This window comes from Chiroxiphia lanceolata, chromosome Z (genome assembly GCF_009829145.1).
Source record: "Chiroxiphia lanceolata isolate bChiLan1 chromosome Z, bChiLan1.pri, whole genome shotgun sequence".
Lineage (NCBI taxonomy): Eukaryota > Metazoa > Chordata > Aves > Passeriformes > Pipridae > Chiroxiphia > Chiroxiphia lanceolata.
This window is the reverse complement of record NC_045671.1, coordinates 31,256,159-31,280,676: the sequence shown is the minus strand read 5'-3', so window position 1 is coordinate 31,280,676 and position 24,518 is coordinate 31,256,159. Positions and strand designations below refer to the sequence as shown.

General features: G+C 34.9%; 1 protein-coding gene across 4 annotated transcripts in view; it reads right to left on the bottom strand.

Annotated features, from left to right (window-relative positions):
* The window catches only part of CPLANE1 (ciliogenesis and planar polarity effector 1), a 55,751-nt gene that overhangs the window by 29,700 nt on the left and 1,533 nt on the right, over positions 1-24,518 (bottom strand). For 2 of the 4 annotated variants that reach the window (XM_032675380.1, XM_032675378.1), the window contains exons 3-27: positions 24,315-24,450; positions 24,007-24,126; positions 22,912-23,141; positions 22,458-22,564; positions 20,964-21,120; positions 20,089-20,192; positions 19,762-19,944; positions 19,570-19,620; positions 18,085-18,334; positions 16,875-17,027; positions 14,866-15,620; positions 13,162-13,346; positions 12,184-12,264; positions 11,157-11,321; positions 10,267-10,440; positions 8,282-8,510; positions 7,912-8,045; positions 6,071-6,288; positions 5,620-5,784; positions 4,409-4,547; positions 3,889-3,998; positions 2,894-3,055; positions 2,624-2,732; positions 1,958-2,267; positions 564-1,494 (exon numbers count right to left, since the gene is read on the bottom strand). In XM_032675380.1, coding sequence (XP_032531271.1) covers positions 564-1,494; positions 1,958-2,267; positions 2,624-2,732; positions 2,894-3,055; positions 3,889-3,998; positions 4,409-4,547; positions 5,620-5,784; positions 6,071-6,288; positions 7,912-8,045; positions 8,282-8,510; positions 10,267-10,440; positions 11,157-11,321; positions 12,184-12,264; positions 13,162-13,346; positions 14,866-15,620; positions 16,875-17,027; positions 18,085-18,334; positions 19,570-19,620; positions 19,762-19,944; positions 20,089-20,192; positions 20,964-21,120; positions 22,458-22,564; positions 22,912-23,141; positions 24,007-24,126; positions 24,315-24,450 — 5,358 coding nt within the window. The remainder of the gene's footprint in view (positions 1-563; positions 1,495-1,957; positions 2,268-2,623; positions 2,733-2,893; positions 3,056-3,888; positions 3,999-4,408; positions 4,548-5,619; positions 5,785-6,070; positions 6,289-7,911; positions 8,046-8,281; positions 8,511-10,266; positions 10,441-11,156; positions 11,322-12,183; positions 12,265-13,161; positions 13,347-14,865; positions 15,621-16,874; positions 17,028-18,084; positions 18,335-19,569; positions 19,621-19,761; positions 19,945-20,088; positions 20,193-20,963; positions 21,121-22,457; positions 22,565-22,911; positions 23,142-24,006; positions 24,127-24,314; positions 24,451-24,518) is intronic. The other 2 variants (XM_032675379.1, XM_032675381.1) reach the window with 2 other exon arrangements.

Below are 24,518 nucleotides of genomic sequence, written 5' to 3'. Positions count from 1 at the left end.
ATACAAACTAAAGCAATACTCATCAGGTTCTTCTGGCAAATCTCTTCTTTCATGTCCACACATATACTCCAACTCTATATAACAATGCTAGTCACTTTTTGCTGATCTTTAACTAGTTTAAATACTTCAGTCAAAACATATCTGCACGGTCATCAAAGACAAATGAACCTTAACTCAAGTCTTCCCAGAGAAATTTTACTCTTTGTCTTGCTTTGCCATATTCTATCTCCAGTACTAGGTTTCTTCAAAGATGATGTCTATAACTAGACACAATGGTCAAACTTACAGGAATTTGCACAAATAATGTGCTATCTGGATAGAGGAGATAGATTTTGAGCAGAGTTTCCAAAGAGAACTTTCACCTCCAACCCAAGTATTTCTACAGACAGAATTCCGGTATTTCTGGAATGTTTCTCTCTTTTCCTAGCAACCCTTAAAGGAAAGGCTATTAATTAGTATTCCAGGTTTTACTGAAAACAGAAAAATTAGGTAAAATGTGTGATTTTCTTTACTGGCATAATTCACTCACATTTCATTGACACTTATCCCATCCCTTTTCTTACCTTACATTTTATGCTCTTTGTTTGAGAATTCTCTCTGTATAACTGTTCTAACAGCCATAGAGAAGTAAGGACAGCAGCTGCTGATGTTTTCATGTGTATCATTGGAAGAATCTCTTCTAAGGAATCTTGTTTATTGGAACCACAAAGCAGTCTTTTGTCAGACCATCTGATCATCCACTCAAGCAATTTTGCAATATTGCTCAACTTGTCCAGTAATTCTATTGTTAGTTCTTCTCCTGGTACAGTATCAACTACATCAACAGTTTTGTAAATGTATTTAGAAGTTGACTGAGTTTGCAGGGTAGACGAAGTATGGCTAGGAAAGGTCTGGCTTGCTAGTGCAACAGTGACTCCTTGATTACGAGTCTGAGCTCTGTAAATCGATTTGTGTTTTAAACCAAATAATCCTTTGTTAAGTCCTTTCATTAGGTTATGCACAGAAGGTTCTTTTGTCTGTACAACGGACTGCACAACTGTTGGTTTTTCCAAAATATTTTGGGCTTTGTTATAGACAGATGTTTCAGGATCACAAGATGACAGGGTGACAGTATAGCAAGACCCAGCTCTAAACACGCTTTGACTTCTACTTTTGCCTTGTCGACGTTTTAGTGTTGTGTGGACATCAAAAAAGAGAGAGTTCAATTCATGCTCTCGAAGAAGTCCAGAAAAACTAGTAAGAAATGGAATTCCAGTGTCACTGTACTTTATCAGGTCTCTCTCAAGAACATAACTCAAAAAGAGTTCTAAAAACCTAACATATTCATCATCATCACGTTCAAATTCCCATGCACCAACTACAGGCAAATTACATTGATTATGCATGTCTCTTCTGTATACTTTGTCTTTATGTATTGTTTTCCAGTTAAGAGCTTTTATCTTGCATGTGCTATTTTTGCTACCTATTTCTCCTTTTCTCTGGTGTTCATTATTTCTGTAAGGCAATAAACATAAGAACTGTTAACACCAAAATCCATTTTAAGAAGAATTACATAAAAAAATAACTAAATGCAACATAACTTTCTTTTCTTCTTTTAGTATTAATGAAGGGCAAACTAATGAACCCAAGAAGACATTAATGCAATGTTAAGGTGGCAAATTAATCAAATGCAAAATCCATAATTTTCCACAGGCAGAAATTAGGCAGTAACATATAAGAATGTGGACATAGCTGATAATAACTTGCACTTCAATAACATATTAGACACTTACTAACTGATATAACATTAGCAGTTCTCTGATTTGGTAAATTTGTGATTCTTTAAATCACTCGAAGTGGCAATTATCCTGTTTGGTGAAAAGATTACTTGATCAGCAGGATACAACCTTTTTTTTTCTTCCCCCCGCCCCCACCTCTCAATTTAAACTGATAGCTTCCCGCTGCAACTTCTTCCTACCTTTGGAATGAAGGCATTTGAGCTCTTATTTCTTCAGTACACAAAGCATCAGAAAGTGTATCTGCTGTGTCAGCATCAGTGTATACCTGAGGATTCCCAAGATCAGTAAGTGTGCTTGTGCTTAGACTAGTGCCTATTGAGAATCTGTCATAACAGTGTTCCTTATCATCTGCTGCTTCCTCTTCTGCTGGCTCCCAAATATTAATTTCTATAGGGCCTATGTTCCTTATTACACGTTTCAAGGCCTTCTTTCTTGCTTCTTCAGCAGCCTGAATAATAACAGACATAATTTCTTCATTTTCAGAACCTACTGAAAGAAAGAAAACCAATTTTTAAATTTGCAGTTTTCAATTAGTCTCTCAAACTGAGACATGAATTAGCTTTAAATTAAAATAATAAATTATAGCCATTTAGAAATACAGAAAGAAACTACGATAAAGTGAAGAAACACCAAAAACTTCAAAGTCATGACACTCTGTAACTGGTATAGATGCATCAGAAAGAAAACACACAATTTGTCACAAAACTCAAAGTTGTCTAACTAGAAACTACAGTAATTGTTTTACATGGCGTATGAAGGAAGGTACTGTCACAATAATACCCCCTTACTAATTAAGGCAAAAAATAAAGTTTGTTTAATATTTCCTGAAGAAGGATGAACATTACCTTTAACAATACTGTGCCTGAGTCGCTGTTGAAGTGCGTTATATTTATCTCTTAGTGGAACCCTAATATCTTCAGGATTAGGAAATGCTTTTACAAAAATCTCTGCCACCTGCACAAAAAACCACATCTTTTTCAGTAGCCAACATACAGGTAAGGTATCTTTTCCCACAGAACTTTCACCACTAGAAAACCTGACTAGTAGCTTTTCCAAGGAGAAGAAACATTTGTGATAATTTTTACTGCTTTTATTCTAGCTTTAATCTCTTCTACCTTTTTCGTTGGTGGCAATTCTCCAAGCAGACTCAAAATTACATCTTGAACTAATTCTTCAACATTCATGAACCTGCAGAAAGGAAGCATTCGACAAGCCCAACCCACTGCATTCAGACAATGCTCAACTGTGGAGGCATCATGTTCATTCTTCTTCAGATTCTAAAAAAAAAAAAAAAAAATCGCCAGAAACACTGATTTATATGGACAATATATTTTGGCAAAATTATTCATACATTGCAAATGGTAATGTTTCTTCCCTAGCCAATAAAAAATAAACATCTCTAACTTAACTGCCAAGCACAGAAGTGTATGATGCTAGGAGACAAATCAAGGTTGTAATCAATCATAACATACATTAAAAAAAAAAGGATGGAAAAAAAAAGAGCTTTTTTTAAACTACCTTAGGAAATAATTTCATTAACACTGCTGAAGAGTCTGTTTGCAGTCATTTAGAGTAAAACTTGAGAGTTTGACTAAACTAGATGTAACAGATTAAAAATACTGAACTATCACTAAATAATTTTACTGTGATTTAAGGTGATCATAAATTCTTTCTTGGGATCAAGACAATTAAGATTATTATTCTTTTTGAAAACCACATATATTTAACACCATTTTTGCTGTATTAAATATACATTAGCAAGGAAATACCCAAAATATCTTAACCTGATGGCAAAAAAACCCCAAACCAGGAAGTAAATATTTAGGAAGACAACAAGTGTAATAAATATTTCTCTTGTGGCAGCATATCTTCAACTATCTCAGTTAAATACCAAGCAAAAGCCCAACAGAAATACTGTCAGGAAGATGGAGTTCATATGGATAGCACTATTCTGCAGCATCACATACATGCTGCACCTTGTAGCACTGTGCTCATTTTGTCCTGTTAAGCAAATAGAAGTTCTCACAGAAATATACAGCAGACCTTTAGAATCCTTCTCATAGCTTCATGCAACTAAAATGTATTTTTACTGTATTACTAGTATAATTACCTGCACATTGCTAATATTTTCCCTTGCAGCTTGGTACTGCCTACAGTTGTCAGACAATTTTTCACGAACATGAAACATCCAACATAATGCACATAACTCTCTGAACCAACCTACAACACAAATATGAGATATGGTGAGATGCTATTTAAATATGTTAAATAGAATAGCTTGGAATTTTTAGCTACAAGAAAGTAATTCACATTATCCTAAAAGTAGTTTTAGAGAAAAGAATTACTCATTCTTGATTTTTCAATATTGTTCTGCTGCTAGAACTCTTCAGTCCAACTTCATGTTCTCTCACACCAGTCAGATCTGTAACATGTTCCCCCCACCCTAAATCCAGAAAAGCACATTTCAGAGTAAGAGTTTCGACAACTACCATAAAACCTGGAAAAGGAATGTCTTTCTGCACACACTGCAATATACCATGTCAAGCTAATAAGAGCTTATTTGCACCTGTGGATTTTCACTGGTTTTCTTTTTTCTAGCTCTAAGTTATTCTATGTTATTGCATACAGACCTAAAATTTTACAGGTAATATCATCAAACTGATCAGGTTCAGAAGATGTAGTTCCACACAAAACAGTACAGAAATTGCAGTAACGAAGCAAAGTCTCTGGGAATGGACTCAGCAAAGGAAGAGATCCTTTCATTCGAATCTACAGACAGCAAAAATAAAGAAATAAATAATCAAAATGGAAATAAAAATCAGTTGACATTTTATATGTATCACTGCTAAATGCACAGCCTCTCAGTTATTAGCAGAATAACAGTAAATTCCCTTAAGCTTGCTTTCCATTTTCTTCAAATCACTATTATGAAAATTCTTTTACAGAAATATGTTTAGTATGAGCTATGGCACAAAAAATGCTTTTGTTTGAATAGTATTGATGATTGCCATGAAACACAGGAGTAACCAAGTATAAGAACAACAAAGATCACAATCAAGAAACCAGATTAATCCAATACAGTCCACGTTGCTGTTGCCAAGGCAGACTAGTTTTCCCTCCAGTTTCAACTGGGATATCTGATCACCTTCCTGTGCCAGCATTAAGCACGTGACCATGCAATGAGCAAAGAGTAGGAATTATTTGTCAGTCAGACCATTCCTGATCTGGATTACTGCATTAATACTGGTGCAGGAGGTTGAGTCACACACATTCCCTTCTGTGGGTAAGTCAACCTTCTTTAAGCAGCTGTGTAAAAATTACCTAAGAAAAACCTGACTTTACACAAAAAATTTTAACCAATATATTCCGATCTTGCTTCTGCACAAAGAAATTGCACAAGAGTAGAATGATATCCTATAAATTCTGTGCAATAAGGTGACCCCTTTACCTGAAGTGAGCATTACCTTCTCTGCTACATATTCAGCCCTAAGTGAACTGGAACATGCTTCCAGCTAATAGCTATAACTCCCAATTAAAGTTTGCTTGCTCTTTTCAAATGGAGAAGAAAAGAATTTTACCAAGTAGGTATAGAAAGACACACAGAAGGAAACACTTTATGAATTAGATACCCGATATCTTTAAGTTCTGGTTTCCTAAAAAAAAACCAACATGGAGTGTAAAACTAGATGACATGTAAAAAAACATGACATCAAAGCCCAGGTGAGACTGAATGCTTCTGCAATACAACTGCAAGTTTGTCAGTAATATTTACAATGAAATATGAATGTTATTAAAAAGTTATTAAATATGAAGTTATTAAAAAAACCAGTTAAATTCTTACCTTCTGCATAACTTTTCTTGCCCGCTTCAGTTGTGTAATATACCACTGTGCTGCAAGGCAAGAACAATGAGCAGCCCGGAAGAGCAAGATCATTCGCTGAAGAACTCCTGACACTTTCTGACGAATTTCTCTCTCCATTTTTAAAAGAATGTCATTGCCATCTTCCTGAATAATGAAAAAACAAACAAACCACACAATTAGAAAGGACATATACCTAAATACTGTTTTGGTCCCTAAAAGTATTTCCCTTCTTCTTTACAGCATAGATCCCTCATGGAAAAAACACAGAGGCACATCTACTTTCTTATCACTATGGTGTTAGTCAAGTAAATGAATGGACATGGGAAAAAAAAACAGAAAAATGAGCTGAAAGGAACCAGAACAAAGATCATGAGCACTTCATAAATACATTCAAACAAAGACCCAAGAAACTTCTATCACACATGCTTACTTCACTGAGGGAAGCTGGCTGAGGACAGTATAATGGTGGCGCTGGAAGATAGAGCCCAGCTGGAACCAAACCATACAATTTTCTGCTGACATCCTTGGCAGAATCCATCAACAGCTGAAACGCCTCTGAGAGAATATCAGCATCTGCCATAACAGCTGCTTTCAGTAGTTCTTGTATTGAACTATAAAGAACATCTGCATCTTCCTCTTCAATGGGATCTATAAAATATTAAGCACAGAAAACAAAAAATTAATTGACTGAATACATGGGCCTTCATTTTGACATGAGGCTATGTTCTCAGAATTTGCATTAATTTATTACAATCATAGATCTCACCTACTTCCTTTATGATAAGATCTCTCACAGTTGAAAATAGTATTCAATTCTTAATTTTAAATTTTCCCTATTAACGGGGAAGCTATTGCTTCTCTAGACAGAGAACATTTCAGCCAGGCATTTGGTTGGAATAAAAGTCTAGCAAATCATTCTTACCAAGCAGGCATAAACTATGTACACTGTTAATAATGACTAAAACAACTCCTTTATCAGTAAGCACAAAGATCAAGGATCTCTTTTGTTGGATCTCTTCTACATCTTTACCTCACCTCCTAGAGGTAGCAGGACATTTAACATACATCATTAACTGGTTCATGAAATTCACAGAGAATTATACTGCTCTACTTGCATTTCTATTCCTCCTGCTTGAAGTAAATGCTGTCAAATCTTTCCAACTCCTTATCATACAGCACATATTTGTTACATACAGCACATATTTGTTACATACAGCACATATTTGTGTATGTGTCTATTTGAAACAAAATCCCTGGAAATGAGTACAAAAGAAGAATGTACATAGTGTTAGAAAAAGATTAATTAACATCCACCTGCTGACAGGAACTTGAAATGTGGTTTTAAAACACACAAAAAAAGAGTAAGAAATGGAGATCTTGCCAGTAAACTTTCTGTAAAATGTACATAAGGACAGGTTGATTTGACTAATTTTGTGAATTTCAGCAGTAAAATATTAAATTAGGTTATATGATAAAAATCTCATCTACACACATACAAAGGAGCACAGAGATTGAATAGTACCCTAGACCTATCTACTCAGAGTAGAAAAATCAGCCCAAAGGCTTATCTCCACATGCCCAGAGATGCACAGCAACAAATTATGTACTCAGAGAAATGGACACTTGTCCAGGCTTTTCCCAGGAGAGCCATCAGCCCCAGGGTCCAGTTATGAAACCCATCAAGACGAGCCAATGGGAGAGGCTCCCTTCAGTACCTCTTGGCTTGAGAGAGGTTACTATCAAGAAGGATAGGACATACTACAGAATGCAGAGGAAGAGCTTTTTGGGATCGCACAAGGTTCATGACAGGATGCGTGTTTGTGTATGTGCCTACTGGGAACCCACTCTCAGCCTTGCTAGCTGCTGGACCTGGGGACATGGAGGTGCCAGGCTATGAGACACCAGCCCTATCCCCTTTGACAGAAAGGAATACCTAAACTATACACCTTCACATAGCTAATTTCAAGTGTGATGATACCTTACATACTGTTCATACATTTGCTTTTTTAGCTTTTTCTAATGAAGCTTCAGTTTTCTTCCAAACAAGTTAATACCACATATAGTCCAATCAGGGTTAGGACAGTATAGACTCCATTCCTGGATTGATCAAAGCCAAAACCCAAACCCCTATGATACTAAAGTGTTCAAATATACTGTAACAGTAATAGGCACATTGGAGAAGATGAAGCAATTGTTTCTTTCTAAGGAAGAGTATAACACAGTAATCAAACAACATGAAAAATAACCACAATCATTTTTAATTTTAAGTACCTGTAAACTTCTTGTATTTAATATGTCCTGATGTTTCAGAAGTTATTGGCTGCCCTAAAAAAGACTGTAACTTCTCCTGAAAAGTCTGCATTGGTGATAGGTCTAAAGGTAGGCGATGTTCTGTGTTTTTCAGTCTGAAAGTATAACAAGAAACTGCCCATGAATAACAAAGTAATAGCCATACATAATGCAATGAAAGTCTCTTAAATGAATATTTCAGCCAAAATGACTAATCATAACATATTAAGTCCTACACCTACTAGGAGTCTGGGAATACGAATTTTTGAGGAAAGGATGTCCATGTCACAAAGAACTTCATGCAGATAACTCATAACAAAATATAACACACTAATTCCAAACTTAAATTTACCTTGAAAATCCATCAGAGTTCTGACAATACAGCTGGTAGGCCAGACCAATTGAAACAGACAGTTTCCAGTCCCCAAGTGTATGTGCTAACCACACAGCTTCTGGGATGAGTCCACCAATAAAGAACAAATCAAGAGCATATTCAGCTGTCCACACAGATGAAAGGTTCTGTTCCCTGACAGCTCTGGCAACCAAACAGTGTTGCAGCGGAATAACACGATGAGGTAAGTCTGTAAAACAAAAAACACGTTTTAAAGTTTATATGAAACTGCGTGCTATCACATGAATAATCTAGAATTCATTTGTTCACGTTGCTTTTGGATTGATTTCAGTGTACAATTGCTCTTTACTTTTAGGGCCTCACTATGGAGTTTATCTGCAGCAGGCAGATGCAGCTTATGATACGATATAATAATGAGTTCAGAATAGCCTATTTTTCTGCTTAATAATGTGGGATATGCAAGCAAGTGCAAAACTTGTGAGTTTTTCTTACTTTAAAGACTTAATTGTACTGTTAGACCATTTGCAAATATGCTACATATGCATAGGATATACCAGAGAGTACACCCAAGATAAATGGAAATTCTGGGAGTTTTCCTAGTGTATCCATGTTGTTTGTACTCACCACATTGCTTTACTGCAGAAGACAGAATGCTAAAACGCATTTTAGAGAAAGAATGTTACATAACACTTTGTGGTTCTTTGATTTTAGGAGAGTATACAGAGACAAGTTTCATACAAATTTAGTATTTCCTTTTTTCTGTAGATTTAGAATTGTTTTTCAAGGTTTTACATACTTGTTTGCCTGGAGAGGTGCTGATCAACATGAATTCTATTTGGTTCTCTCGCAGTTTCTGTTTACTGCTCAGACAATGGCATTATTTAGAGAGATATTCATACTAATCCAGCTTGCGCTACATAATTTTACCAAGACTGCCTCAACACATACATGGATCTTTGTCTAATGGAAGTATTAAAATCAAGGTCTTATTTTGTAGTTTTCATCTGGAAAGCTGCCCAGTTAAAACATCTAAAAGATCACAAAGAAATATATACCACTGCATAGTTTCTGTAGTACGGAAACATTAAAAATAGTCAATGTATTCAAATATACTACAGAAAACATAATCAATCAAAATAAGTTAATACTGTTAAAAAGTTTCTGGTGTTATAATATTGACCTACCGGTAGAGTACTTAAAATATCTCCAAATAAATCTACATTCCCATGGAAAAAAATGAATACTGAATCCACAAGTTTCCTAACAAGGGAAATTTTTAATAGAATCTCTTGCAGAAAACACATAAACCACATATTATGATAAATATTACTTCTCATAAAAATACTGAAAAGCAGGACTTAAACTAACAAGTACTACTTGAGTTCAACAACAAACTGATTTGGCATTCCCACTTGTTTTGACAATACAATGTCTGAAGCCTCTGGGATTCCAAGAGCTTGACTATTAGATAAGCAAAAAATACTCATTTCTGGCTTTTCAGTTTGGGTCACAGCATATCATATCCAATTCAACTATTTGTTAAGCCCTCCTTTTTTCTCACTTTTGGGAGGATCAAAGTCAGTCAGAGCCAGATCTTTAGGCATAATTGTGACTAAGGATGATAAAAAGGCTGACACACTTAATTGCCTTCCCTGCATGAGTCTTTAACAGTAAGATCAGTTGTTTCCCAGGTTCTGAGCCCCCTTAGGTGGAATACAGAAACAGGGAGCAGAATGAAGCCTCCGCAATCCAAGTGAAAATGGTCAGTGACCTACTACACCACTTAAGAGACACACAGATCTATGGAGCTGGATGGAATCCACCCAAGGGTACTGAGGGAGGTGGGGGAAGTGCTCACTGAGCCAGTCTTGTACTCCATGGAAAAGCTAACTTGATGATCAAGTTAAAGCATAACAGACAGAATGGATATACATGTAAAAAATTATCAAGATTTAGGCAAATTAAACTGCTTTTAGAGAAAATACCTTGTTTGATGTGAAGTGGATGCAGGATGTCAACACTGTGTGGGGGAAAGATATAGAGCAGCTGATTTGTGAAATAAGCAGCCATGAATCGTGCCATGGACCTAATCACAGCCATGGCAGTCTCAGTATGAATACTGGTTACCATCCATAGTTCATGCTGAAAATATTTGGTATCTAAAAAACCACATAAAATTAAAACATTATGAGGAAAATGATTTTACATTTGAATGCTAATATTGTTTCATTACATTATAAAACATTTCTTTAAAGCAAGCAAACTTATTTAATTTCTTGATAAGCTTTCAGAACTTACACTAATTACACCTTATATTAATACTAGAAGAGTTTTATAACAGATTTTTAATGGCTGGAGATGGACCTCTAGTATTTAGAGTAGTGTTGGGTCAAAACCCCACTTGTTTAAATTTGGAAATTTAGATTTCACTTAGATTGAGACTTAATAGAAACAAAATTTACAATCATCTGCAAAAACACCTCACTGTTAATTTAGTACTGATGACCAAAATAAAATCCACTATTCTATCATGTTGTATCATAAAAAATACTAAATTAATACAAAACAAAATCACCTAATTTCCCCCTTATTCTTGTTATCCAAAGTCTTTCCTTGAGGAGATTTGAGTCTGAAATATTGCTTTCACTATTAATTATACAATGAAAGTTGTCTAAGCACATATTCCAACAAGTGTTGCTGAAAGATCATCTGAGAATCAGAAAAAGATCTTGGAAGTTACTGAAAACAGAATTCAGTCCAGTGTAAAGAGAAAAGTATGCTGTCAAGTGTGTGTGTGATGGCATAGAAATTAGACACTAGGTTATTCAAACAGTGTCAACATACCTTATCAGCCTTTTAGGCAATATAAACATACCAGAAAATTTTTCCATCTGACTTGTCGAAAGCTGTGATCGCCTTAGAATCTCTCCAACTAAATGATCACAGAGTCCCTGAGCTTCACACAAATTATACTGATACAGGTGGCAAAATAATATTGAAAGATAATATCTAGTCTGAAGAAAACATGTTCTTTTTCCTCCTGTATTAAAAGATAAAAAAACAGGGCAGAAGTCCAGTTGGAAAAGAAACAATAAACACAAAATCAGACGCAGTGAGTGAAAATACTAGCTCTTCCCTCTTCAGAAATATATCTACATACACTTACACTTGGAGAAGTAGAAATCAGGAGCAGCTATTTTAGGATATGATCTTTCTGCAACCTCTAAGTAACTAGTAAGTTAATGCTCATCCACAACATTTTTACTTCTAGAGATACAGTAGTTTTCAAAATAATACTGTGCATAACTGTTAAGACACAGACAAAGACAAGAGAGCTTAAGGGAGTTTACCCTTCAAAGAAGGAATGCCTAAACCACAATGAAATTGCTTAGACATCCACCAAGCTTTCAATATTCTGAATATTTTTCTCAATGAGTTATTCCTCATCATAATGACCAACAAAAAATTTTCTCCTGATGCCTGGAAAGAGACACTGGTATATCCACTTCAAATCAACTCCTAAAAAAATTCCTGCCACAGGTTTTATTTTGTCACTTTCCAAACACTAAGTCTTTTCATTTCACAGCTACTAAAGGAACCAATTTTTGTTCATCTGTTTTTCATTGTCTCTTTCTTACCCACAAATATATCTAGAGCTTTTCTGTACCAAGTACATCGTAAACACAAGACAGCTTTGATACTAAAATAGAAATGCACAGAATTTTCTCAGAGAACAACCAGACTTAAGTTTTGACGGGTCAGTATTCAAATCCCAGCTTAATTTCAAATGTGCAGTCTTTTTGTTTCTCACCCTTTTTTTTTTTTTGAAGGGTAAATGGAGTCACAAGTAACTACGTAAAGTGATTATACAATTTACCCCCAAGAAAGATTTTATCCCCTACCTTTTGCCTTGGTTTCACAAAGAGACGTTTTCCAAGTGTCAACAGATTCTCTGTAGGAGCCTAAAAGGAATTGCTCCTCACCTATAAAAGTCGCATATGTAACAAATTAAAAGCTCTACATGGTTACTTTTACATATGCAAACACACATGCACTTCAGTATTAGAGATTTATGAAAAGCAGAGTAAAATATGTGAGACTCTAGCAAATTCCTATTCTCACAGTTAAATCTAAGTTTTCAGCATATGAGCAAAGATTACTTTGAATACCCCTTCCCAGGACAGGTGATATATTAGCTCCTCTCCAGGAGGAGCTAATGTATCGTATTGGAGCGACATTGGAAGAGAATCTAGGAGTGTCATTTAAGGGAGAGAGATCAGGAATATGGAGATGAAACAGTATTGTGGTGGAAGGCATAAATGGGAAGCTGGGCTTGGCAGTGTAGAAGTGAAAAGGAAGATAGAACATAGGACAGTAATGTGTAAGACATTAGGCTACAGCCATAGACTGCAAAATAAATATGATAGATTAAGTCTATTACCTTAGGTTACACTAATTTAGATGCTTAGTTGAGGCTGACTACATTTGTATACACAACATGGTCGTACCCACAATGATCGCACGGAATAAACACAAAAATCCAGTAAGAAACACAGTGTGATGCCCATTCACTTCAGAGGAAACAACACAATTCAAAGGAGATCAGAATTCAAATCTTACATTCAGGTTCTTTAGGACATGGCTCAAAGCAAACTGAAGTCAATGCATTCTTTTTATTTTGCTCAACAAGCTCTAAAGATTATCTACAATCTACAGGTGTACCAGGACATTAAGTATTAAAGAATTCTGACAAGAATTTTAAGAAAAGTCCCACTATTAACTTTTTTTAAATCTGGTAGTCAGTTATTGATTGTCATTAAGTTGGACCTAATTTTCCTGGTGTTTAGTTGACTATGCAACTACCTAACATTTGTACTAACCAGATACAGAATTAATCTTCAGATGTTGTTCTAATGTCACTTTTGAAGACTGGAGGGTTGCTTGTATATGACTTATAAGCAATGAGACAATAGAAGCTTCTTCTACATTCTTGTTCACTTTTCTTTTCAGTTGCACCTGATACCAAACTGTTTTCTTATATAATAATCGCCATAGTACAATCAACCTGTAGTTCAAGAAGTACAATATTATGAAATTAAGCAAGAATTAAAAAAGTTACTTCCATCTATTTCTTACTACCTTGTATTTTACATTGCGTACCTGAAAATTAAATTATATCAACTACTTTCTTGACTACAATGAGGAGAAAAAACCATTCATTCTTCTGAATTTGCCTAAACACGGTAATCTGCTTTAAGCACCCAAACACCTCCAAAATTAATCTTCTTGCTAGCTAAACACTGGGGAAATGAAATAATCTCAGAGAAACCTCAAAACAGGCATCAGTATCTTGCTTATAACGACTGATTAAAAATACGAGTAAAGTATACACAGAAAAGCAAAGACAGGAAAACAAGACTACAGAGCATGCTTTTAGGGCTGGCAAGTCCCTGTTGTCCAGCTCAGTCCTATTAGATATACCAGCTCAGATATGTAATAAGCTTGATGATACAAGCAAATATACATTGTTAGGGACTTGAAAAAGAACTGCAACACCTCTGCATCTTCTTCCTAAGTACTATTGTTTCCATAATTAACACATACAGAGTCAGTCATAGGCACAGTGGTCAGTTCCTCCACAACGATTAATCAAAAACATGGATTATCCTCTCAAGAGACAACGGAAATTTGTCAATTGGATTTGCAATGAACACATTATTATATTCTAAGATTTTTGAGGAAACACGTTTTACTGTAGTAGAATTAAATTTATGAGTTAAAATACTTCTTTGGTTCTAAGTCTCTGGAAAGGAAAATCCTGCTTGTATGAATAACACACTTGGATCCATCTGAGTTCTGCAGTACAGAAATACTCCAGTGACAATAATACATTTTCCCAATAGTTGGATAGCACACTTCAGTTTAAGTGTCTTCCAAGTTTATGTGTATATCTTCAAAGAAAAAGTAACTCTCATAGTTTAGTAAGCTTCCACAGACTGGGCTTTTTCCTATTGCTCTGAGGCACCATATCCATAATCAATACAAACTTTGCTGACTAAATTGACATTGTTGATATATTACATATGAGCAGGCTCTTGCTCCATAGAATTCACAAATGGGAAGGAGTGAAAGCACAAGAGGCAGTTAAGGCATCCAAAGTTACAATACCTGGATTGATGCTGCACTACCAGACCTGGTGTGAGCTGTCAACCCATCAATTATCTCTGAATTAATTTGCAGTAATTAGTTTAGTCACCACAATTTAACTATATTCATCTATAGGTCTGAGACTTAATCTGCATGCTTTAACAGATTATCATGCCTTTCCATTGAGTAAAAGGCAGAAAAAAAACAAAGGGATGTTGCAATCACAGTGTAACTGATAAAATTTTGTTCCAACATATAGAATCATTTAGGTTGGAAAACACCCTTAAGGTCACTGAATTCAACCATTAGAACTCCTGGTCATAAAAGGAGATCATGTTGGTCAGGAAGGATCTGCCTTTCACAAACCCATTCTGGGTGGGCCAGGTCTCCTTGTTGTCCTGCATATTTTTATTTCCCCATGAAAAGATTTTTCATACCTTCTTTCTGTTTTTGCATCATGGTTTACTCGAGGAGGCTCTCTAAGCAGAGATTTCAGCGAGCTGAATTGCTGAGTAGTATTGTCATCAAGAACTAAGAAAACAGGCATAGTAAGGGAGTCCAGTTCCACAAGAACATTTCCATTAGGAGATGCAAAAAAATTCTCATACTGTAGTACACACACACTACTCAGAGTGTGAGAAACCATTTTTAAAAGACAGAAGCATGCCAAAAGGTTTTTTGAGAACAACTGATCTTCGTGCTGTATAAGCAGCAGTTTTAAAGTTTCTAATGTCAGCTTTGCCACATGTCCAGTTAGACTGGCTCTTGAATGCCAGTACAAGGCAGTCAAACACTGCCGAAAATAATTTAGGACACAATGCATCCATTGAGTATTCTTCACAGACTTGTTTAAAGACGCATCCTGGTTTAGCAAAGAACATTTCACAAACTGAACAATGCTGAAAAAATGGATAATGCAGTTCACTGTGTAATTCAGCAACGTATCCTTCTCTTCCATATTTTTTGAAATCCCTATCTGCCAGGCAGTAAGGAGGTTTTTCTGAATGGAATATAGTTTCAACGATGATTTATCTTTCTCTTCAATATCATCTGCATGCATAGTATCAAACATTGACGCAAATTCTAAGTGGCCTTGATCAGCTTTACCAACAATTGAAAGGATTCTTTGGTTATGGAAGCTGGGAGAGCTACTGTAAAACTGCTTTTCATCATCTGATTCTTCTTCATAATCCTAAATCGGACAGAAAGAAAACTCCAGTATAAGTCAAGTTTTTTGAGAGAGGGCAGTCTGCAAGGAATAACCATTTGGTCAGCCTTTCAAATGAAATCTTTATGCTTAATTAACTTGCTTAAATGTTAGTAAGTTTAATTCACAGCAGTTTCATCTTGATCTCAAATTAAATGTGATTATTTGCAATAGCTGGGCAGATAGAAATTAAATTACCTAACAACAACACCAAAAAAATTACACTGTCAACAGAGCAGTAGATTTTACACTAAAAAGTGAAACCGTGTCTTTCACTAAGCTCAGAATATGAGAAAGAGTTTTTCCAGATACCTGTAAGATATAAAAGCCATTCAACAAAAGCCCTAAAGCTTCAGAGAACAAACTAAAACACAAAAACATGAAATGCAGAAATGGAGTTGGGAAAGGTTGCACAATAACTATGATCACAGGGCCACTATTCCAAAAGACAGCACACAGATTTTGGAATTGATGAAACAACCCTCTGAAACTGGGGATAACTATAACTATCTTATTTACAAAGGATAACACTGTTCTTATTAATATACTCTACAGCTCCAGTATATCCAACAGTGTAATGTTACATTTTGTTATGAAGTGAAGCTAATAGTAACCTCCAGTACGTAAAACAGGTACAGGAAAGATGGAGAGGGACTTTTTACGTGGGCACATAAAACAAGAGGACAAGAAGGAATGGCTTTAGACTGAAAGAGAGCAGGTTCAGATCAGACGGTAGGTAAAAATTCTTTACTCTGAGGGTGGTGAGGCACTGGAAGAACTTGTCCAGAGAAGTTGTGGATGCCTCATCCCTGGAAGTGCCCAAGGCCAGGCTGGATGGGGCTCTGGGCAACTTGATCTAGGGGAAGGTGGCCCGTGTTCCTGTTGGAACTACACGATCTTTAAGGTCCCTTAACAACCGAAACCATTCTACAATTCTATTAAAATACAATAAACTGAGGTACATGTAGACCAGTACATATTCTTCAAAAAGTTAATGCACTGCTGAAAGAAATAAAACATTTGAAAATAGAAACATCTGAAGAAGAATCAGTTGAAAAAAAATAATCGTATTCCTCACACCTATACAGAAAATGAAAATTTAATCAACAATTAATTACTTTAAATACATATAATAAGAGTAAATATATCTATATTTGAAAAAAACCCCATTCTTTCTAATTAGAATACCTTAAAATTAAATAATTTCACAATTATAAGTGGAAAAATGCTATTAAGTACCAGTAAATCCACAGTTTTCTTGCTCATTTCTGTTGTGTCTTTCTCCAGGAACTTTGGAAGGGCGGAAAAGACAGAACTTTGGTTTTGAACTTGTTTTAAAAGGCTAGCTTTTAAAGACAACAGTGATCTTAAACACTGAGATCTCCCTTTAGACTGAAAGAAATAAAAATAACAGAAAACAAATTATCAGTCTTGAGCAAGGCAGACACTTAATAATTCAAAGAAGTTAGTTACTTCTGTTAAAAGCTTCAGTTCAGAAGTCCCAGACAGAAAGGTAGAACAGGTCTGCAAGCATCTATTGCACAGAAACAAGCTGTCATTTGACCATGCTTCAGGAAAGCAGAATTCTCTCAACACCAGACAACTTTAGTTTGTTTCATACTGAAAGAATTTGCTTGCTTCATCCCTAGGAGTCCCTAAGAGGCCCTAAAAGTTTCCCTGTATGTAAGGTTTTCTTGCATTCTTACTAGTAACATATTTCTTTAAATGCCCAAATCCTTGCTCACTATTCTAGCTTATGCATGAACACCATGATAACTCACTTCTTCAAAAATTCAAACCAGAAACTGAACTGGCAGAGAAGTTGTATTCCATCAGCAAACACAAAAATTCTGAACTAAATATCTATTATATCTTATATGGTTGCCAACAGCTGCAGGACCTTCTCTTTCAATGGTTTCCTTTCTCCCAAACTTAGCTCAATTTAGAAGTCACAGAGAAATGAACAAAAAATGCTTTTAAGCAAGCTTTAATTGCCAGGACACATACACACTGCATCACTGGGACTGCTGCTGACTGCTCCAAAACAGCAGCAGTCTAAGATATAGGATTTACAGAATCCTTTTTGCATCATTCTGAAAGGATGAGTTGGTCAGAGTAGCATAATGCCTGCCAATGCTCTGAACCAACTCTATAGAAGCAGAAATCCCTATTTCTCTTGCAGTTCCAGGAAAAAGTAATATAGAACAATTAAGACTGTTCCCTTCAATACATTTTACTGAAATATCACCCAGACATGAAGGGAACAAAATTTCAGGAAAACCGTGTATTCATTGTTTTGCAGACCAACACTATTCTCAAAATAACTTTATAATTCAAATAAATTTAAGCAAATATCGCAGTAAACTAAATTGAGGTACTTGGTTTAGAATTCACACATTTTCATACAGATAAAGCTTTTTACTTAGAGCTTACTAATTCATAATTCTACCTTGAAGTTCTGCAAATTCCGACGGATATTTTCAAGCTGTTGGGTTGAATCAAGCAAAAGGGATTTTATAAATCCTGATGGTGAAAAGTTGTTAGGAAATCTAAGCACTGTTATCATGTATCCATCAGAGACAATGAGGTAGGGTAATCTCGAATGTGAAGCAACAGAGAATCTTTGTCTCATAAGGTCACGTTCAGAATCTGAAGAAGCAGGAGACTGGCCAGAGTCTTGACAAAATGAGTGCTGCTGTCTAAAACAAAGATACATCAAAAATTAGGAGGTAATTCTCATATGTAATAACCATGAACAGAAGAGAGAAGAAGTAATTTAAGAACACCTAATACCATGTGTTCCACTATCCCAAGAACTCCTCTCAGAATCCTAAGGAAGTGTCTAAATTTTTGCAGGGTGAGCACTATGGACACAATATTTATGCTCGTTAAATGCCAATTTCTGTTGCAGTAGCAACTTTTTCTAATTTAAATAAAAATAAAAACAGCTTTTGGTATCCATTTATTATTTTAAGAATTGTATTTTTTCATGATTTGACTTTAAATTTCTATATTATGTATTGTTATTCAGCTCTTACTAGGTATGACAAATGCTTGAAAATGAGATTTGAACTCACTTCTAAGAAAGTCACACATAAAAAACAAAAAATCCCTCAAGATATTAATCTTAGGATTTCAGTATCAGTTCAGATATTCAAAAGAAAAATATACAAGCACACAAGTCTTCACTTTCAAAAGAGGTCTTAGTCTTTTCTTACACAGAAATCCCTCCTTAATGAGTTCCAGAAAGCTGTGTTAATATTAGCCTCATAACATATTATTGCCAAGTATAAAATTATTGTTTGTGTTTATTTGAAAAAAAAGTAGCTGCATATATTCAATAAATAAAGATAATTCATGGATTTTAATACATCTTATCATCTGACTTTTCAACCAGGTAATGTAAGAAGGTATCATAATGTTTTGAATGCCTTTTGAGATGTTACATTTACATACTATCTGGCTTAAGCCAACCAAAATTGATGGCATTGAAGTCAACCAAGAAAATTGATGTTTTTTAAAACAAAAAATTAAACTTTAGATTCTATTTTGTTTCCTCTAATTATTGGGGCTACATTACTTTTTGTAACTTTTAGTTTACGCTGAAGAGTGTTATCAGAGATCCTTCTATTCCCTCATGCACCCAGCAGTGTGATTTCAAAATTTAGATCTGAATAACCCCAAAAGAACATTTTAAAAACTAACTAGTTTTTGTCCATGCAAATATGTTATTTACAATGTCTGATATGGAAACTTTATATCAAGTTCTATAGGTAAAATTAAATACTTAGCAGGGAAATTGCACCAGATTAAAATAAATTTGCACTTCTAGTACTTCTGTAAATTTAATTTCTTCTTACATCACAAAACCATGTTATTTTTAATTACTAATACAAATACTTTTTGAAAAGCAAATCACAGGATGTATACTTACATTGTCACAACGTCAACTTTCATCACGACAAACCCATTACAAGAAAGAGAACTATGAATGAGAAACAGATACTGAGAAGACAAGCAAGAGAGTGAGTTTGAAAGATTACTTTTATGTAAAATTATAATAAATATGATAGAAAGTAAAGTAAGACCATAAGACAGAAACATATAAACATTCAAACCCTTTTACCTGTATGTTATTAGTGGATGAAATGGAATAAACTGTGCTGGTCCAAATTCTACAGAGCAGCCAGATGCAATTAAGGTCAGCAATTCACCCATGCACGTCAATAAAATCAAAGATCCACGTTTTAACATGCAAGCCAAGAAAAGGCTATCAGGAGTCCAACTCATATCACCAACCCAGTAAGATCTAAATTAGACAGGCAAAAAAATATTTTTTTCTCCATCACATTTCCACATCAGAAGGTTAGAATATTTATAAAACAAACAAACAAACCACAACACAAAACTAAAAAAATTCACAGCGACAGCAGAAACAGCATCGAATACTGACCTGATTAACTTGGATGGGATTGTGTTACTCTTGCTACTACAACCTTTAAGGCTACCCGAAACTGTAACAAAATTCAATGTGTTTAAAAACAAAACCTGAGTGGCCTAGAAAGAAAAATAAATGAAAAGACATACATAAATGTTTGTATCAAAATGTCACTATTGCAAAAAAACCAAAGTCTATTACTAAATAAAAGCCTATTTGATGTAATGGAAATGTTATTACACACAAAAGTGACATTGCACTCCAGTATTTATTACTGTTACAGTATTTATTAAATTCTATACCTAATTCTACATTTGAAATATAATTAAGAACTATAATATATTCAATAGATAATTTGATATTCTCATTAAAATAACTTTTTCTGAAACACTCAATACAAGATCACTCTTCTGTAGCCTTATTAGTAATTAACAGCTGGAGCTTTGAAAGACTGCATCATTCCAATCTAGTACACCAAATAAGGTGGTCGATACCCTCTGTCAGCGTTAGCACTAAAGAGCACATTAAGATTTAACCTGAGTTGTTAGAAGGAATAACATTATGAAGTGGGAACATCACCTCCAATACGTATTAGGCTGAGGCTTGACTGAGAATCACCAAGAATCTTTGCAGATACAATGCAGTAGCTGAAATTAATTTCTTTATTATTGAAGCTTAGAAACGACAGAGGAGCTTACATGGACTTCTAACTGAACACAACATTCAAAACATAACAAGCTGTAGTAGAATTTTTTAGCTATGGATATCAATGAGAATATAATCCCATCTATCTCCATGAATCCTGACAAATCATCCTAAAACTGTGTTTTTAAATTCTGCTACCACTTTATTTAAACTGCAGTATTAGCTTAAATGATGTACTATCATACCTTTGGATCAGCTTGATTAACGGCTACTGCAAACAGAAGTCCATCTCTTGCAAACGCACATAGCAAAGCTCCTCTTGACTTTACAGACACACACTGAGGAACCAAGTTAACAAGGGAACAAGTCTGCTGTACCCACTGGATCTGGTATGGCAAAGAACTGGATACCAACAAAAAGACAACAAAACCAAGTGGTTACTCTGTTATGCTGAATGGAATGATTCATTATAGTAAAAATGCATGCAAGACAAGACTATATAAAGCACAAACAACAACAAAAAACCAACCTTTTTTTCTTCAAACACCTTACAAATGAAAAAATATTTTGTATTTATACGAGTTTAAACATTATGCCCTAGCATTGAGAATTATTTTTATGGGATAGGAATTTAGGCTATATGTATAGATATATACCTATATATTCAAATAGATATAGATGCATGACATAATTAAGGCAGTTGCATTCTAGCCAGGAACAGCTTTCTCAGACCTTGTAACACTATCCACAAGAATACTCGGAACTTGAAAATCAACAGTATGCTGCTCTGAACGAAGAAGTTGTCGGTGCCCCATTACTGGATGTGGTCATGACTTCAGGCTGCAGTTGCTACATATATATACACATTTCTACACTATGTTATGCTCTATTTCATTTTCTATATTACCTGAAAGACATTATCATGTTACTGATAAACTTAGTGGACATTAGATCAAGAAGGACATCATTACTAAGTCAGTATCAAAGTACCACATCAAGTTTAGGGTAAAATTTTAGCAAGTTTTTCAAATGACACCTGCAGAGGACATTTCCATTTAAACTTATAGATTTGTGTATCTCATTTAGGAAAAGGAATCTATGCTCAAGATAATCACTCAATTGCATTTTTAAGTGGTTGTATAATTATTTCAATATGTGGTCCCAACTCAGAGAAACACACACACACTCTTTCACAGCCAAGCAAAAGAGATGAAAAGGGGAACAGAAAACAAATAAAATACACAAATCTGCATAATAAAGAAGAGGAAGATGTATTCAGGGCATTCATGGCTGCACAGTATAAGAAATAGAAGAAAATATAAGATACATAAGCAATACGAGGAAAAAAACCAAGAAAAAGACATTCTATTAGCATGATGCAAAAAACTCTGACAGTAAAACGTGTGCACAGATGTGTATGTATGCATAGCCACCCACACAGAATGATAAATACACTCAGTTTTATTTAGATGTAAGCTAATAATGAAATATGGAATATGTAAGTAAATGCTGTTACATTAATTACATTTTACAAGGATCATGTAGCGATAGGACAAGGGAGAACGGCTTTGAACTGACAGAGGGTATGCTGTGAACTTACATATGTAAACATAAGTAAGAACTTGTAACCACAGGATAATTGGACATAAATGTGTTCAATCGCAGCTCTGAGTCCCAGCTCTAAATAATAATTAAAATGCTCCTGAAGGTATTGTAACTTCAGATATCTTTGAACTTACCTAACATGTTTAAAGGTATTTTCGTGCCATCGAAGAACCAAAAATGTGAGCACCAAACACTCTTTAGAGTAAAATATGAAAGTGCATAAACAGCAATCACCCAGTATCTGTGGAAAAAAAGGACACAATCAAAACGAACACAAAAAGCTCATTACACACAATTTTCTCTTTAATTATCTATGCAATTAAATCAATAGCTACTACAATTCAGGTTAAATAACATAATGTTGTCATTCAGAAATGTAAGGGCTGGCAAGAATATTAAAAGGCTAGATAAACTCTGATCTGATCCAGTAGGGTTGTTCTTATGTTGTCATTAAAGGTAACATGACCTGAACTATTAAGTCTACACACAATACAAAACGGGCAGCCATTGCTCTCAAAATTCAGTATAGCTTCTCTGGCTCTAATTTAATTAGGAAATTAAATGATTACTTTAGGGTTTATTTTTTACCTCATTCTGTATGAAAGCAGCATGCAATCCAACTTCTTTTTCTTCAGTAGAAGGCAACATGACCGATTTATCAGGTAAAATTTGTGTCCAACGCCCAGAAGAAGAGTTTTTATAAGAGGATGTATTTTCATGTTCTGTGCTCTCCCACAAAAAGACACATGCTGTAGGAGTAGTTAATAGTGCCTTTCTCCCATCTCCAGATACATACAAGTACAACCTCATTAAACACTCTGGGGAAAAAAACCCCCAAAACCCAAAAAAACAACAAACAAAAACGTGTTACAATAGTTTCTGTTCCTTTGTTAGACATAGAATGAAAAACAATAGAGAAAGGAAATTTCTTTTTTTGTCTGTCCCAAGAAACCAAGCTGCCACCTTAATTATCTTCCATTTCCAGCTTCACCAGTGATAGCAGACCTTGGGTAGCTATGTCAGAAGGGATGTCCATTTTTATGCACGTTATGAATTATCTTTCCCACCAGACCCAATCATCAGAGATGTTTCCTGAGATTGCCTTTCTTGAAACCTAACTTTCATGAAAAGAAGCAATAAATGTGTAAGTGCTATGTATTACCTTTAGCTCCTAATTGCACCACTAATCTTCCCTGAAATGGCAGAATTGCTTGTACAATACTTCACTTCACAAGCTGGTATCAGTGATATTTCAAATACATGATAATATTTGATACTTAAGTTTGCAAATATGTGCCTTTATTTTGTTGTCTCCAGCTAGCATTTGTCATAAAATCCCACTTACAGAACAAGCTTCAAGTTACCCATATACTGTTTACATCAGATGTACATCTGCTCTAAAGTATTAATAACCTAGTCAGGAACCGAACAGCTAAATCTAACGATTAAAAAATACACTTACAGCTTTTGAAAATTAATTACTACTTAAAGGGGATTACTAAACACAATACTTGTAGCATTCAAATGACGAAAAGGACACTTACCAAAATTGAGCTAGCTTACAAATTATACACATGCAAAACAATGGGAAAATATAGCTTTACTCATGAAATAAGATTTAAGGAAAAGAAAACAACTTTCCCTCTATTCCATTTTTCACAGGATTAATTGAAAAAAATCTACCTTGTGCTGCTGCCACTACTTTTCTGGACTCTTCAATTGCTGGCACAATTTTCAAACAGTCCTGATCTTTATTCCAAAGAAAGAGCTCTCCTGTTGTAAGTATTCCTGCCAACCAAGCAGCTGTGTTCATTGGGGGAGAGAAGTTTTGAAGGATATTATTGTGAAGTACTTAAATTACTGCTCTTCCATCTTAGCAACAGTTCTAAAGTTGACAGTAAACTGGCAAATCCTTTAGATATTCTTTCTAGACTGTTAAAAATACAAATAAAATAACATGAACTTATAATACATGAGATATTATACTTAACCATTTCCTGATGTTGTTAAGACAACCACATTTTTCAACAATGACTGCAGCTGAGGGATTTTCTTCCTTGTCTTTCCTGATACCAGGTTAATTTCATTTATATGTTTACCATCTAGAAGAAAAATAGCCTCTTTTTCCTGTTAAAAGAATAAAAGAGCATTCAATTTTTTAAAATGTTATTTTCTACACAAGCCTGCAAAATAAT